This window comes from Kogia breviceps, chromosome 13 (assembly GCF_026419965.1).
Source record: "Kogia breviceps isolate mKogBre1 chromosome 13, mKogBre1 haplotype 1, whole genome shotgun sequence".
Lineage (NCBI taxonomy): Eukaryota > Metazoa > Chordata > Mammalia > Artiodactyla > Physeteridae > Kogia > Kogia breviceps.
Genome location: NC_081322.1, coordinates 32,405,634 through 32,422,765, shown reverse-complemented (window position 1 = coordinate 32,422,765; position 17,132 = coordinate 32,405,634). Strand labels below are relative to the sequence as shown.

General features: G+C 45.5%; 1 protein-coding gene across 1 annotated transcript in view; it reads left to right on the top strand.

Moving 5' to 3' along the window:
- FAXC (failed axon connections homolog, metaxin like GST domain containing) overlaps positions 1-14,916 on the top strand; it is a 113,617-nt gene extending 98,701 nt beyond the window's left edge. The window contains exon 6 of the mRNA XM_067011520.1: positions 14,824-14,916. Coding sequence (XP_066867621.1) covers positions 14,824-14,858 — 35 coding nt within the window. The 3' untranslated portion in view covers positions 14,859-14,916. The remainder of the gene's footprint in view (positions 1-14,823) is intronic.
- Positions 14,917-17,132: the final 2,216 nt, after the last annotated feature.

Below are 17,132 nucleotides of genomic sequence, written 5' to 3'. Positions count from 1 at the left end.
GCCAGGCTTTCTTAAGGCTCAGGCCTGGAACTGCTGTGGTGCCACTTCAGATCGTTAGGGAGTCACAGAGCCAGTCTAGATGAAGGGGAGTGGTTCATAAATGACTGTTTAAATTTTTAATTTTTTTATTGAAGTATAGTTGATTTACAATGTTGTGGTCGTTTCAGGGGTACAGCAAAGTTATATATATATGTAATTTTTTCAGATCCTTGTCCCTTAAAGGTTGTTACAAAATATTCAGTAGAGTTCCCTGTGCTATGCAGTAGGTCTTTGTTGGTCATCTATTTTACATATAGTATAGTGAGTATAGGTTAATCCCAAACTCCTAATTTACCCCTCCCCCTCTTTCCACTTTGGTAACCATAATAAATGACAGTTTTATGGAGGGAGTTACAAAGAATTTGAGGCCATTCTTACTCTGCCACTTATGTTCACATTCGGTGGTGATACTGGCGAAAGTAGGCTAAGAGAGGGATCTGACCCCAAGGGTTTTAGGGTGTGCAACTGCTTCCCTACTGTTGCTTTTTTAAAAAAAATTAATTTATTTTTTTGTTTTATTTTATTTTTGGCTGCGTTGGGTCTTCATTGCTGCGCGTGGGCTTTCTCTAGTTGCAGGGATCAGGGACTACTCTCTTTGTGGTGCGCGGGCTTCTCATGGCGGTGGCTTCTCTTGTTGCAGAGCACGGGCTCTAGGCACGCAGGCTCAGTAGTTGTGGCACACGGGCTTCGTTGCTCCGCGGCATGTGGGATCTTCCCGGACCAGGGGTCGAACCCGTGTCGCCTGCATTGACAGGCGGATTCTTAACCACTGCGCCAGCAGGGAAGCCCCATACTGTTGCTTTGATTGAAGATGCCAGATGGGTCTTGTGTGCATTGGCAAATGTCTTATTAGGAAGAAACAGGCAAGTGTAGTGGACAGATAGGGTGCCTGGTGGTCTTTCTGCGTTGGGCGTTGGCTGTCTCATCCAAGTACAGAAAGGAGAGTTGGGCACTTTTCCTAATTAGAACTGAATTCTTACCTCCAAATTTAGCTATAATTTGTTTGTTGTCATGTTTGCTCTGTTTTGGCTGGTGAAGCTGTTCTCTCAGTTGTTCGTGGCCTTGGAGAGCTCCCAGCAGAGCTGCTGCTGGGCTGAATGACAAGAGAGAGTCTAGCTCTCCCCGTGTGGACGTATCTCCCGGAGGACAGACCAGTGTCTTTGCTCCCTTTTTTTTTTTTTTTGGTACGCGGGCCTCTCACTGTCGTGGCCTCTCCCGTTGCAGAGCACAGGCTCCGGACGCGCAGGCTCAGCGGCCATGGCTCACGGGCCCAGCCGCTCGGCGGCACGTGGGATCTTCCCGGACCCGGGCACGAACCCGTGTCCCCTGCATCGGCAGGCGGATTCTCAACCACTGCGCCACCAGGGAAGCCCTTTGCTCCCTTTTTTAACCGTAGCGCCTGGCATAGGATAGACAAGCAACTGATTGGTTTCAGTTGAGCCACAGGTGTTGTGAAGGAGACAGGGCAAACCTAGGTAAGGTCAGATAATGAAAAGCACAAGAGACAAAATAAAAGTACTCTCTTCCTACACTCAGCCTCATATATGGGCGGAGATGGGACAGGAGAGCAACAGGGGCTTGAGGCTGAAATCAGGACAGGATCACTGAGAAAACCTTCAGGGTTGTTAATCAAAAGAGGGAGGACTCAGGAGGGCCAAGTGGGTTGAGGAATAGAGAGACTATAACGTAGCACAGGCTTTTCAGACTTTCACGTGCAAGGAAATCACGTGGAGGTCTTGAAAAAAGAGAAATGCTTGTGTAGTAGCTGGAATGGGGTCCGAGAGTCTGAGTTTCTAACAAATGCCCAGTTATTGCTGATGCTGCCTGTGCAAGGAAGACGGGGTGGAAAGGAGAAAAAGGAGGCAAGTTTTCAGGATGGAGAAAAGTAGGTGAAGCTCGGAGGTGATGCAAAGGGCCCTGCTAAAGGAGTCCTTTCCTCTGGACGGTTCTTACCTTGGAAATGTTCTCTAGCAGGACTGTGAAAGGACATGCCTTTCCAGAAGGCAGGTGTGTGGGAGGCAATGGGGGAAACCGTGTCAGGTTTTTGTCTATTTATTTTGTGCCCAATAGACCTCAGATATTTTCTTAAACATTCCTCACCTCACACTCCCCTCCCTCAGGTGTGCTGGGATTCCACCTTTCCCGGTTACCTGTAAAATGGTCTCAGAGATTCCTTCTGGGGGAAATAGGGAATTTGCTGATTTTGAAACTGCTTTGAGATATGGACAGATGCCATGATAGCCCACAATACATTTGAAGATCAAAGTGATGTTTGAAAAACCTCAGATGGTCAACAAAGATGAGAAATACTTGAAAAATCTATATCTAAATACTCTTTGCCATTTAAGGATATTATTTATTTTCATGCTTACACGGCAAGACTTTCATTTTCCCAGTTCAATATGGTAAATATTTTAAGTGGTGTGGGGTTGCTTCTAATTCTAAGAATATGCTTCTAGGCTCCCAGGAAAATCCTGTTCATCCTAGGAGCACTCAGTACTGACTGACTAAAGGGGAGATTATACCCAGGAAACCTCTGGCTTCTGCTGTGGCTGCATAGAGTTCAGTGTCTCCATTCCATCTGAGACACATGGGCCCAGGACCACCGTGCCTTCCATGGTGAGAGCTGTTAACAGGCTGTAATGGGAAGTGAACACCTCTGCAGGTTTATGACCTCCAACCACACCCCGTGACTATCCAGATAGACAATATCTCCTCTTATCACATCCCTTCTGTCATAACCTGGGAGACAGTGGTCAGGGTCCAAATAAATGATACCACTGGAGTTCAATTGGTGAGTTTTGTATCACAGTAGCGATTTCAGGTATATACTCCCAAGCTCTATGAGATGCAGCCTCATGTCTTTCCTGTAGGGGAACTGTTGATTTTTAACACTAATTTTCCAGATGATTGTTTTCCTGGCCTTGTATTGCTGCAAACCACTCCCTAGAAAGCTAATATTGTATCTTCTTCTTTTAAAGTGGTCCAGTGTAGATAAGGAAACATGCTTTCAGATTCTTATCCAAAGCCTATGCAAACCACTTAGGTTTAGAAAATTGGTCTGTAAATCTTACAGGGTCTGGGATATTCTTGGGCACTTACTTGGTTTCAGGTGGATCAGAAATTGATGCAGGGTGTCCTTGGAACTACAGCATTACTCTCTGAAGCCAGCCTGTAACTGCAAATACTGGGCAGTGTTACAAAAGGGAAAGGAGAGGTACCTGGATGCTTTGAACTCTGAAAAGGACTTCTGTTTCATTTCCATTTCAGCTTAAAGGTCAGTCCTCTCCAATGGCAAAGCTTGTCCTCTGGGGCTCACCCCGCCTCCATAGGAACAGTTTGCCTGCTTTCCAGGGGTGCCAGCTGAAGGCAGCCAGATCGGAGTGACGCTGCCTCTGCCTCGTCTGCTGAGATTGAACTGTGTGTGTGGTACTTGTGGTAGCCAGTGACAGAGACAGTAACAATGATATGCAGGTTGCTGGTGTGCATGGCTTGTCCGGGGAGAAAACAATGATACCTGCTACCGTTTATTGTATGCTTACTGCCTGCTGGGCTCTGCGCGTTCATTATATCATTAATTCCCTCAACAGCCCTGCGAGGCAGGCATTGTCATTCTCCAGCTTTCTGCCAGGATGACAGGGAAGGGCCCGTCAATACAGCTTGCTTGCAGTATCTTAGGTCCCTGACCAGGGATTGAACCCCCTGCAGTGGAAGCGTGGAGTGTTAACCACTGGACTGCCAGGGAAGTCCCCAACAGTGGTGAAAATTAATTGGGTTGGTCTCCACTTCCAGCTTTATCCATCCCTTTAGTTTCTTTGTCCTGCCTCGCTAACCCTGCTTCACTCCTTAGGGAATCCAAGAAGGGCGAGAAGGCAGGAGGAGGAACAGAAAAAGAGGATGGTGTTAGTGGTTCAAGCTAGGACAAGCTCTCAAGGAAGTGGAAGTGAATGGAATAAAGATGCTCTGTCTTGAGTTCCAGGCCCTGACAAATTCTTCTTTGAAAGAGCATGGAGGGCAGGGCCGGAAGAGTGGTTCCCTGGGGTGAGATCTCCTTGGCATCATTGCCAGCACCAAGGATGCTGTGGTGTGGAAGATACAGGCATCTTCCATTAGTATATGGGGGTACGCTCCTATTCTCTAACGACAGACCAGTGACTGCCAGCTTATTAACATTCAGAATTCAGGCAGTTTTTTTCACTTTTCTCGGTGCAGGGAGCCAGACTTTGGGGAAGCACTTCCTTTCCTTTGTTACCGACACTCTGCTCCAGGGGTAAGGATGCTGCCGGATGGCGCTTCACAGAGCTGTGGGATGAGGTCCCACAGACCCTGGTTCTGGAAAGTCGAGTCTTCCTTCTGGAATCCTTCATTGCGGCTCTGGGTTTACAAGGCAGCTTGTCTCTCTTCTTTGAAACCAGGGTTATTTGCTAAGCAAAGGCAGCAGTATCACATCTCACTGACGCTCCCAGCAAACATCAGCAGCAAATGATCCTCTTAAGCAAGTGAGAGGGGCTGGAGGCAATGCTGGGGGCGAAATATATGGAATGGAAACCAAAACAGCTGCTCAGCCTCAATGCTACCGCACGTCAGAGGACACCTTCAGAATGCTGATGTGGAGAAGGCCCCTCAGAATTGCAGGTGGAAGGATGGGAGAAGGGGCTTTCCTCCATAAGAGCAAGCTGCCTCCATCCCGGGGCCCCGAGTCAGTGACCTCAGCTCTTCAGCTTTGCCTTTTTGGCTGGAGAGAGGCTCAGCCACGGAGGCCAACTTGGATGAGGGCATAAGAGGACTGGACCTGGGCTGGAAAGGGAAGTGCCTTCTGCACACTGTGGCGCTTTGATTGCAGCAAGTGGTATATCCGTGAGTCCAAATGGACCATTCCCATCAATTATATTTTATTAATTTTTTAAAAAAATATTTATTTATTTATTTATGGCTGTGTTGGGTCTTCGTTTCTGTGCGTGGGCTTTCTCTAGTTGCGGCGAGCGGGGGCCACTCTTCATCACGGTGTGCGGGTCTCTCACTGTTGCAGCCTCTCTTGTTGCGGAGCACAGGCTCCAGACGCGCAGGCTCAGTAGTTGTGGCTCACGGGCCTAGTTGCTCCGCGACATGTGGGATCTTCCCAGACCAGGGCTCGAACCCGTGTCCCCTGCATTAGCAGGCAGATTCTCAACCACTGCGCCACCAAGGAAGCCCCCCATCAATTCTATTTTTATTTTTTAATTAAAAACATTATTTTTTGGCCGAGCGGCATGCAGGATCTCAGTTCCCCAACCAGGGATCAAACTCGTGGCCCCTGCAGTGGAAGCGCAGAGTCCTAACCACAGGACCGCCAGGGAAGTCCCTCCCATCAATTTTAATAGGTGGCAGAAGTCCCTGCCACTCGAATGTATGGTCTCTGTTTTGATTTTGGAAAAAAAAAAATCCTTGGCTATTTTTCACAATACCTTTTCTCAGTCTTACCATTCTTGTCATCAGTTTATTCTAAATCAAAGGAATTCCCTTTCCTGATGGAAACCTGGGACAGGGCTCTTGGCACAGAAGAGAAGTCAAGGAATATTAGTGGCTGGTGGCGCTGGTGTTACCAGGTTACTAGTGTAATGGCGGCATGTAGAAGTGGGACCCCATGAGGATTCAAGCTCTCAACCACAACGCTGTTGGTCTGCTTTCAGATGACTGTTGGAAAGGTCCGTGGAATTTGATGTTTGCATTTTTCTGGAACTTCACCCCAGTTCTCCTTTCTCTTCACTGGAGTTATTAGGGTCCTTTTTGCTTCCCAGGTTGTCTGATTTCCAGCCACAGTTGCCTCTTCTCCCCAAGGCTGCATCTCCCTGAACACACCTGTAGTCTCAGCTCTGCCCTGGACTCAAGGACTAATCCCACTTGCAAGCAAGAGGGATTTAAGGAGTTTCAGGTTTGAGCATCAAGTGGCCTTTGGTGCTGGTACAGCTTTGACCTCATGCGCTGATGCTGATAACTGAAGTTGTGTGCCAGTCCTGAGACATCCATCTTACCCTGTGCCTTACGTCTGATAACTGAGCTTCTGTCTAGCACTCAAGACCCAATTGTTGGCATTTTCATTGGAGAGTTTAGTTTTTGTATTATTTGCCTGTTACAAATTATTGTTTCAACAATCTTCCATTTATTTTTCTTTGTTCAGGGTGAGGATTCTCTTCATTCTCTCTCCCTGAATACCTTCTATCTGCAGATAGATATCTCTGATGCTGCCTGCCTGTCAAGGCTGCTGGGTTTCTCCTGTGTCCCTTTTATCCCCTGATTAGCTGCCTTTTTTAGGTAGCATGCTATCTCTTTTGGACTCTGAATCTGAATGCCCATTCGTCCATGCATTCATCTACCCATCAACCTCCTATCCACCCTTTCATTCACCCACCCATCCATCCATCCATCCATCCATCCATCCATCCATCCACCCACCCATCCATCCATCCATCCATCCACCCATCCATCCATCCACCCATCCATCCGTCCACCCATCCACCCATCCACCCATCCACCCATCCACCCATCCATCCATCCATTCACCCATCCATCCATCCATCCATCCACCCATCCATCCATCTACCCATCCATCCATCCATCCACCCATCCATCCATCTATCCATCCATCCATCCATCCATCCAAGCATACCTACCGTGTGTCAGGCATCATCTTCTCTGACTATACCCTTTAGAGACGATATTGCACCTATCAGGCTGTGTTTCCTCCCAGCGCTTAGAACTAGATCTCTCTTTCAACTCTATTGAGTGGATGTAGGTGTGGCGCATTCTTCCCTGATGTCAGACCCTTGCAGCTGCTCTGTCTACTTGTACTTTACTGAGATTTCTCATTTGCCCGCATAAGCCAGAGGCTTCAATTCAGTTTTTTATTCTTTCTTTTCTGATTCTGATCACCATTATGAAAATATATAGTTTCACATTTTTAATCCAATTATTATTAACTCCATAGCATTCTTTGAACTTTATTAAGACTCTGGATCTGGTCAATGTAAACATAATTTTGTTGTTTCCGATATGTTCAGATTCCTTCAAAGTTGTACAATTGGTTCATATTAATTCTACTCCTACTTGGTCTTGATAAATTTTAATGTTGTATTCTTCTGAGAAATTTTGTATCATTCTATCAAAATCTCTCATATTTTCAATACACTTATGGAAAACACTTATGGAAAAAACAAGGTGCAAAAGAATAAATGTCTTGCCCAACTCAGGCAACCTCAGAGAGTGACAAGCCTAGAGAGAAAGCCATTCTGTGTTCTCTCTTCAGACTCCTCAGTGGGCAATTATTGCTCAGCTTTGCAAATGAATTGTTTCAAATTATTTCCTTGGAAGTGGCAGATTTGTTCTGCAAAACAGTAAAGTGGTAGAAAGAGTTAAATTAAGAAGACATAGTAAAATTATTAGGTTTAAAGGAGTATGAAAAGACATTTAATAATTTGAAAATATGGTGCAGGAAAAAATAATTTTTTAACTTAGAAATTAGTGGCCTACACAGATGTAGACAACAAATGTATGGGCACCAAGGAGGGAAGTGGGTGGGGGAGGTGGGAGGAATTGGGAGATTGGGATTGACGTATATATACTAATATGTATAAAAGAGATAACTAATAGGAACCTGCTGTATAGCACAGGGAACTCCACTGCGCTGTACAGTAGAAACTAACACAACATTATAAAACAACTATACCTCAATTAAAAAAAAATTAGTGACATAGATAATAAGTGAGTCCAAAAGCAAGTGATAAATGCAAATTAAGTGCTAAACTCAGCGAGTGGGTAGAATACATAAATCTCTCAGGGAGAGGAGATTGGTCCCTTTTGAGGAAGATTGTTGGAATCTGAGTGACATACTCAGGAAGGTCAGAGGTTCCAGGACTGGGGTGGAGACATTTAAAGACAGGCAGACCCCACCGGAATCCTGGACAGTTTCATTTATGCTTCCAGACAGTGTGTTCTGAACGAGCACTTGAATAGTTCCTCTGGGCAAAGTCCTTAGATGTGGGTGGCTGAAAGCCAGTACTATTATCTCCACAGTCGTCCTTCTCGCTCTTAACTTTATAACAATTCACTTGATTCCCAAATGAAATGTTTCTCACCCGTCAGAGTCTTTGATCTGGCATGTCAGCGTCACATCAGATTGTGTCACCTGCTCCCTTCTCTCCTTGCTATATCATCTTACTCTGTTTCTTCTGAACTGCGTGTCCCTTCACATTAGGATGATTATGTTTGAAAACGCTGCCTCGACATTTTCCCTATGGTATCATGTGTCTCGTGCTCCCACACTCTGTTGGAAATGAGAATGCACAGTTAAAAGAAACCCAAACATTTTAGTTAACAAGATAGGATGGAAACCTCCCTATGTGAACTACGCACTGGAATACGTCTGAAGAGACACCTTTGAAAAAAAGCACCCAGGGCTGCCGTGGTGGCGCAGTGGTTGAGAGTCCGCCTGCCGATGCAGGAGACACGGGTTCGTGTCCCGGTCCGGGAAGATCCCACGTGCCGCGGAGCGGCTGGGCCCGTGAGCCATGGCCGCTGAGCCTGCGCGTCCGGAGCCTGTGCTCGGCAACCGGAGAGGCCACAACAGTGAGAGGCCCGCGTACCACACCAAGAAAAAGAAAAAAAGCACTTTTCTTTAAAGCACTGCATATAACTCATTTAGAGTAGTTAAAGTTTAGCAATCTCTAAATTCTGCATAGACTCTGATTGGTCTATTCTCTTTGGCATTTTGGCAAATTAAGACCTACCTGCTGAGTTACTTGGTTCTCTCTGCTCTTTATACAGCATAGTATATATTATTTACTATAGAATAGTATTACAGTATGTTATATTGTTACTTAAGCATGATCACAATCATCTGGATGCTCATCAAATTTATAATAGGTCCTACTTATTAAGCACATACTGTATGGAGTAGCGGGTTTCAGGCATGGGTGCACCTCAGAATCTCCTGAGAAGCTTTTAAAAATCCCAAGGCTGGGACTTCCCTGGCGGTCCAGTGGTTAAGACTGTGCTTCCACTGCAGGGGGCATGGGTTCGATCCCTGGTCGGGGAACTAAGATACTGCTAAGATCCCGCATGCCATGCATCATGGCCAAAAAAAAAAAAAAGAAAAAAATCTCAAGGCTCAGGCCACACCTCCAGATCAACTAAATGAGAATCTTGGGGCTGGGACCCAGTCATCAGTATTTAAAAAATTTCCTTGACAAGGTGTAGCCAGGTTTGAGAACCCGTGATGTAAAACCTTGCTCCTCAAAGCTTGGTCTGTGTACCAGCAGCATTGGTGTCACCTGGGAGCTTGTCGGAAACCTCATCCCGGACTTAATGGGTCAGAATCTGCATTTTGTCAGGATCCCAAGAGGCTTCCTTATGCACTTCAACACTTGGGAAGCACCGATGGACACGGAAGGGCACTCTGCTAAGCATTTTAAGGCCATTCATTCACAAACAATTTATTATGTTTCCATAATGTGCTGGACACTGGACAAGGCTTAAATTCATGGCTACCTGGCCAAGTAGTACTTGAGCATTATTTTATGAGGAAATTGAGGCTTAGCCAGGCTAAATATCTCAAAAGACACTCAGCCAGGATTTGAATCCGGGCCTCTGTTACTCTAAAACACAATTTCTTCCCGCAACACCAAGCAGCTTCTTAGTTTTTGGATATTTTCTACAGTAAATCAAATAAACAACACTCCCTGAATCTTTACACTATTAATAACATCTTTAATCTATTTATCAAGAACAGAATTAAAGGCAATTTCGCCTGGCGAAACATGTATTTCCTCGCAGGGAAACAGGAAGGTGATGAGTCGTTTGTTAGTCACTGATGCGGAAGGCAGGGGGCAGGACAAAAATATTCCCCTTTTGGTTATGAGGGCGTCCCAGGGGACACACTGAATATTCATTTTAAAGATGAAATACCCTCAGTGTAGTTACATGGGGGCTCTAGTGTGCCAGACTTCGGGGAACAGGTCTGGAAGAACCAAAATTGCCTGTGGGGTAGCTTCGAGGAATTCGACATGCATTCTTGTCATCTCACGCAGTTGCTTGCCTCACGGGGATCATTCTGGGGTTAGCTGTTCGAAGATTTTGTGTAAGCAATTCACGGGGACTCTGGTAGCTAGGATGTGAGGGATATTTGATATGACTGAAAATGTGCTCAGCGATGTATATTGTATGTATGGATATTATTTCAGCTAAATAATAATAATGATGATCTGCCACTGCCATTCTCTTCCACAAGTCTAATTCTTGGCTATCTCGTGTCAGTTTCCTTCCCAAATTAGAGATGGCTTTAGTGGGACATTTCTAAGTTATATTAGATGTAATAAAATGGAATAGGTAAAATAAACCCTACCTTTTCACTTAATCACAAGTATATTTTTCCTATCATTAGAAACCATAAACAGCTTTTCAAAATTACTGTTTAATATTCTAATCTGTGGATACATCTTAATTTACTTCACCATCATCATACTTTGGCTACCTCACTTTTTTTCTATTTTATTTGAACATTTTTCTCCACAGACTTTTCTTCACCATTTAGATCTTTTCCTTAGGATGTGTTTCCTAAGTGGAGATAGTGAGTTAGAGAGCATAAACATTAAACTCAGAAAGGGAAGGTATTCATTTACAATGAAAAAGATAATTATCAAAAAGACCACTCATCGACACATTCTTTCCTTGTGCGGTACGCGGGCCTCTCGCTGTTGTGGCCGCTCCCGTTGCGGAGCACAGGCTCCGGACGCGCAGGCTCAGCGGCCATGGCTCACGGGCCCAGCTGCTCCGCGGCACGTGGGATCTTCCCGGACTGGGGCACGAACCCGTGTCCCCTGCATCGGCAGGCGGGCTCTCTGTGGCACCACTGTGCCACCAGGGAAGCCCAGTACAGATAAAGGCTCATATGATCCATATTGTAAAGTTCCTTTCCAGAAGCGTATACAAGTGTGCATCTGCACCAGAGAGGTGGCATTTGAATGCCAGCTGCCCCTGCAGGGCTTGTGATGGTGATCAGCCTGGTGGAACAGTCATCAGAATGGGAGCCGGTACAACAGGGAGCTAATTCAAGCTCTGCCACTGGAGATGCATTGGAGACTTCAGATGGGGGGGGGTCAGACTTTGTCTAGAGAATGAATTAAGCTTCTCCAGGAAAGTGATAGTTCTACTGAAACCCAAAGGATGAGCTGCCTAGAGGAATGATGGTAGAGACTCTTTCAGGTAGAGGGAATAGCTTATGGGAGACATAGGAAGAGCCGGGGTTGAGAAGGATCACAGTCCATATAAAGAAGTCCAAAGTGGCTGGAACAGAGAAAACAAGAGTGGTGCAGGCTGTGGCTGGACAGGTGGGTAAGGGCCAGATCATGTGGGTCTTGGAGGCCACGGTAGAGAGTTTGTGTCTTGTTCTAAGGACAGTGGGGAACCATCTTAAGGTTTAAGCACCAGAGGGACATGATTATATTTGCATGTAAAAGGATCACTCTAGCTGATCTAGATGAGCAAGGCTGGGGAGTGTGGAGTCCATCAGGAGGCTTCTGTAGTGATCCAGGAAGGACAGGGTAGTGTCCGAACCAGGTGAGGATGGTGGAGGTAGAAGAAGGAGGAGAGCTATCAGAGACATGGGAGACAGAATCAGTAGGATTTGGATGCAGGGGAGGGGGAGGAGGAAAGGGTGCATTCGCTAGAGGGTCCACGTAGATGACGTGCAGAGTCCTTTGTACCGCTGAGGTGATATTCCATGAGCCGGGGGCATATGCAGGGTCACATGAATTTGAACTTTTGTTTTTGTTAAGAAACACAAGGCTTCCCTGGTGGCACAGTGGTTAAGAATCTGCCTGCCAATGCAGGGGACACGGGTTCGAGCCCTGGTCTGGGAAGATCCCACATGCTGCGAAGCAGCTAAGCCCGTGTGCCACAACTACTGAGCCTGCGCTCTAGAGCCCACGAGCCACAACTACTGAAGCCCGCGCACCTAGAGCCCATGCTCCACAACAAGAGAAGCCACCACAATGAGAAGCCTGTGCACTGCAACAAAGAGTAGCCTCGGCTCACCGCAACTAGAGAAAGCCCACATGCAGCAACAAAGACCCAATGCAGCCATAAATTTTTTTTTTAAAAAAAAGGACTACAATTTCATAAGTTTTGACATATGTACACGACCATAACACTATCATCGCAATCAAGATAGCGAACATACCCATCACCCCAAAACGTCTCCTGGTGCCCCTGGTGACCCCTCCCTGCTACCCCATCCCCAGTCAAACACTGATCTCCTTTGGTTACTATAGATTAGTTTGCATTTTTTAGAGTTTCATATAAATGGAATCATAAAATCAAAAGAGTTGAACTCTTTTGGGGGGAAGTTCTGGCTTGTTTTATTCATGAAACTCTTCTATATACCTTATCTGATTATTTAAAAAATGACCCTTTATCAAGGAACCGATATTCAGAGAGGCTAAGTCCCAAGTTCTCCCAGCTGAACAGTGGAAGCGTTGGTCTCAGAGGCCATGCTTTCCCTGTTGCCACACACAGCCTGGCTGGTGCACCCCCGCCCCCGTAGCACGCATAGTCTCTGAGGTGCTTCATCTTCATGGCATGAGTCTAGGAGGAGGGGCCTAGCCCACGTCTCATGGGTTTGGAGGTTGGAATCAGGACCTGGTGAATCTGAGGATGAGCCCCTTACCTCCTCGACAGTGTACCTGTGAAGAATTCCAGTGGCAGAGAAACAGACATAGGTGGCCTGAAGTTTTGTAGGATCCTCATTTGTGAAGGACACCAGAAGCCTAGGCTGGTGGAGACAGAAGGGATTAGAAGGGTGGGACAGATTGTCTGCTCCCTTGCTTTTGAAACAGAACCCAGTGCAGACCTGGGTTCAGCAAAAGGTAGGGGGAGGGCTCTGGCTGCCCACCTCTGCCTCAACCATAGCAGCTCTGTTCTACCTATTCCATACATTGTGCTTCTGGGACAGATTTTTTTTTTTTTTTCTGCCATGCCATGCAGCATGTGGGATCTTCTTTCCCTGACTAGGGATCGAACCTGTGCCCCCTGCAGTGGAAGCACGGAGTCTTAACCACTGGACTGCCAGGGAAGTCCCCAAGACTTTTTTTTTTTTTTTGACAGGAGACCTTCGTTCTTTAAAAAGTCTGAAAATCACTGATCTAGTTTAATATTCCATCTAGAGATGAGGAAACTGAGGTCTCGATAGAGCTGCCAGATAAATAGCAGGATGCTCAATCAAATCTGAATTTCAAATGTACAAAGAAAAAAATTTTAGTATATCAAAAATATTGCATGGGAATACATATTTAAAATTATTCATTTTTGCTAAATCTGACGACCCTAAGGCTAGAGAGCGTAACTGCCCTGCTCAAGAGAAGGTCAGGGCTGCAGTGCAGGAGAGGCGTATGCAAATAAGTAGCCTCCCGTCCGGATGTGGACCTTGGTCAGAACATGTTGTGTAGGAGTTCAGATCTTCCCATGCCAGAGGCCTGGAAGTTGTTTTCAGCAGAGCCACACCCCTTTTCGGGCTGCAGTGAGGGAGATTCGTGGAGAGAGACCTGGATGAAGCCAGTGGGCCTGCTGGCATGCACCGTGCCTGCTTCCTCCCTTCCCAGCTGTGCCCTGGGGTCTGGGGATAGGGCAGCCCACGACCCTTGGGGTGGTGGAGAGCCATGAACGGCTCCAGCACTGGCGCCTGCGGAAGGGGGCGCGCTGAATCCTCGCCCTGAGAGCGCCCAGCTTTCTCTGGAGCAGGGAGAGAGGAGAGGAGTGCTGGGGGAGAGAAGGGGCTGAAAGTTAACAAGCAAAGTCACTCAAATGATCTCCTGTCTTACTCGTCCCTGACTCGGCCTCATTAACACAAGGAGGCTAATATTTGGCTCCGGAGCGAAGGCAGGACTGAAGCTCTCTCCAGTGGCTCTGTTAAATGTCATAAATTGCGAGAGCGCAGCTTGAGGAGTTTGTAAATGGCATCTGAGCCCGAGGCCATCTAGTAATATTTATACTGTGGAAGTTCAGCCTTTTCCCCCTTTAGAAAAAGTTTCCGATTTGTTTCAGAGGATGTCCATCTTAATCACTGTTTCGGGCGCTCTAATGGGCAGGCTTCTCAGTTCCCGGCTGCCAGGGGAAGGGCGCGGAAGACGCAAGGCTCCGCACTGCGGCTGGCTGCTCGGTGGCGCTCAGATTGCTGACCTTTATTCCGCCCGATGCCTTCTTTCTCTATGGGGTACAGTAAGGAAACAGATGTCTAGCTGTCGTGGGCCAAGAGAATCATACTTATTTTTAGTCTATAGAATCCGAAGAATGAATTAAATATGCCTGTTTAGCCATGTCCAAAGAGCGTGAAACTCCTCAGGTGGGTTGATGAATCTCACCCAAAATAAGAAAATAATAACATACCTAAAACTTATTACTTGCCAGGCCCCCTGTTCTAAGCTATATAATATAATATATCATATTATATTAGCAGTATATATACATATATACTGTATATATTAGCTTAGATATATAAGCTATATAAATGTATTTTGATATACATATAATATATATTATCTATACATACATATATACATTATATATATACATTATATATATACATATATATTATATATATACATACATGTATATATACATGTATATATATTACATGAGTTAGGCACTGTTATTATTCCCATTTTAAAGGGTGAGAAACTGAGGCTGGGGTCTTGTGCTGCCGCCCAAGTCTGATGCTGTTTCTTAATGATTCATCTCCTTGTCTTGTTCCCAAACTAGATTATAAGCTTCAGGAGGGAAGAGGCTTTGAATGAACATTATGGTCCCTTGGTCAGAGATACTGAAGGATAAGGGGCGGAGTGCTTTGTTTTACACTTGCTGACTCTTAAAAGAACCACGAAAGAGGTAAGTGGTTCTCTTCATGGGCAGTTGGGATGCTCCTGGTGTCTCTTGTAATAGACAAGTTCTGAGATTTAATACTGAATATAAGCAGACACTTATGCATTTCTGGTCTTACCCAAATTCTATTTTCCTCAAATAATTCTATAAAGCCATAGTAAGATTTTAGAGTCGCAGAAAGTTAGGGTTCTTGCAGGAACAAAGAGGCAACGATCACAAGCAGCAGCCGCTCTGAGCAGGGCTTTCCCTTTCTTTCTGGGATGATGTGGGTGACCACGGGACTCAGGAGGAGTTAGCCTGGAGTATGTCACTGTTATCCGTGTCATTGTCCTGTCAACTGCCATGAGTTCCCTTTGATCGCCTCACTAAGTGCAGAGCACCGACTCTGGAAAGGCTCGAGCTCTGACTGCAGAAGTAAGGGTGAAATCCAGTGATGCAAGCCCCCACTTTGCACCTAGTCACTGATTGTTCAGCAGATTCAGCTCATGCTTATTTTTATAATGAGAAAGTGAGCTCTGATGGGGGATTGAAAGGAAGAAAAAAATATGCTGAAGTGTTTTTGACTTTCACAAAATTTGAGTTTTGCAGGACTTTTGCTAACTTTTCTAGGACATTTGGGTGTCTTAGGGAGCATTTGTCATTTGTGCATCTGGGTGAGATAAACCAAAGGTGAACTCTTTTTTTTTTTTTTTAATTTATTTATTTTATTTTTGACTCTGTTGGGTCTTCGTTGTTGCGCGCGGGCTTTCTCTAGTTGTGGCAAGCGGGGGCTACTGTTCGTTGCGGTGTGTGGGCTTCTCACCGCGGTGGCTTCTCTTGTCGTGGAGCACAGGCTCTACGTGTGCGGGCCTCAGTAGTTGTGGCACACGGGCTCTAGAGCTCAGGCTCAGTAGTTGTGGCTCACAGGCTTAGAAGGTGAACTCTTTCTGGAAATGTGTAAGCATTTTGTGCCTGTGCCCTTTGCGAGGTCTCCAAGCTCACACCCCTAGTTCTTCTGGCCTCCAGGCTTTTCCTCAACTTTCCTTATTGTCCAGAGAGAGCTGTTTGTCCTCATGATAAGGGGAGGAGACCTGCTGGGGACAGAGAGTGATGACTGCTTTTCTTTTGTGTTCATTCTAAAGATCGATAATCTGCATATAATTTCCACATTGGGCGTAAGGAGGAGTAATTATGAAATAATTAAATGTGCTAAGGGTGGCCAGGACTGTTCAAAGAGCAATTATGTAGCTAACTCCTCTGGGCTGCCTTCACTCCCAGTCAAAATGAAATAATTTGAAACATAACATCAGGTTTCAGAGTGTGCATTTCAGAGTCCTCTTCTGTTACACACTGTTTACCTGTGTGTTTATCTGTTCATTTACTTAATGAACAGATACCAGTCTTAGGACGTCAAACCAGGGCAGAGACAAAGGGAATTCAAGACTGTGCCAAGGTAGGGCCATCCCTACTGCATTTGTTCATGCTGCTACTAGCAGCCTGCCAGTCTTTCAACATCTAGTTCAAATACCACTTTGTCTTGAAAAAATTCTGTGATTTGAATTATCTTGAATCCCTCCCTGACCATAGTACCTCCACTTCTATAGTAGAACTCTGTAAAATCTGTCTTATTTTATGGCTTTTTGATAATAAACATAATAAAAACCTATCTAAAGTGCTTTGTAATTTATAAAGCATTTTCACATATCTTATCTCATTTTTATCCTCATAATAACCTGTTAACTATACAGAGTATTGCAAATTTATAGCTGAAGAAACTAAAGCCGACATGACTTAAAACTTTTAAACTCAAATGCCCATAGGAGCTAAGCAAATACAAACACAAAATAATCTCTTCAGGTATGTATCAGTCAGCATAAGCTAAAATATGGGCAGTAACAAAGTGATCCCCCAATCTTGGTGGCTTGTATCAACAAAGGGTTATTTCTCAATCAGGTTTTATGTCATCGCAGGTTTACTGTGGTCCTGCTCCGTATATCTTCTGTCTGGGATCCAGGCTGAGCAGCAGGGGCATTGCTGGGAGTGAGACAAGAGGTAATATGGTACAGCCGTGTGATGGCGTCTAAAGATCTTACATGGAAGTGGTACACATCTCTTCTGCTCACTAATTAAAACATGTCCTTTTCCTCAGGCTTCTCTAGTAGATCGGTACGAACCAGACATTCATCCTGCATAGGGGTTGGCCAACTGAT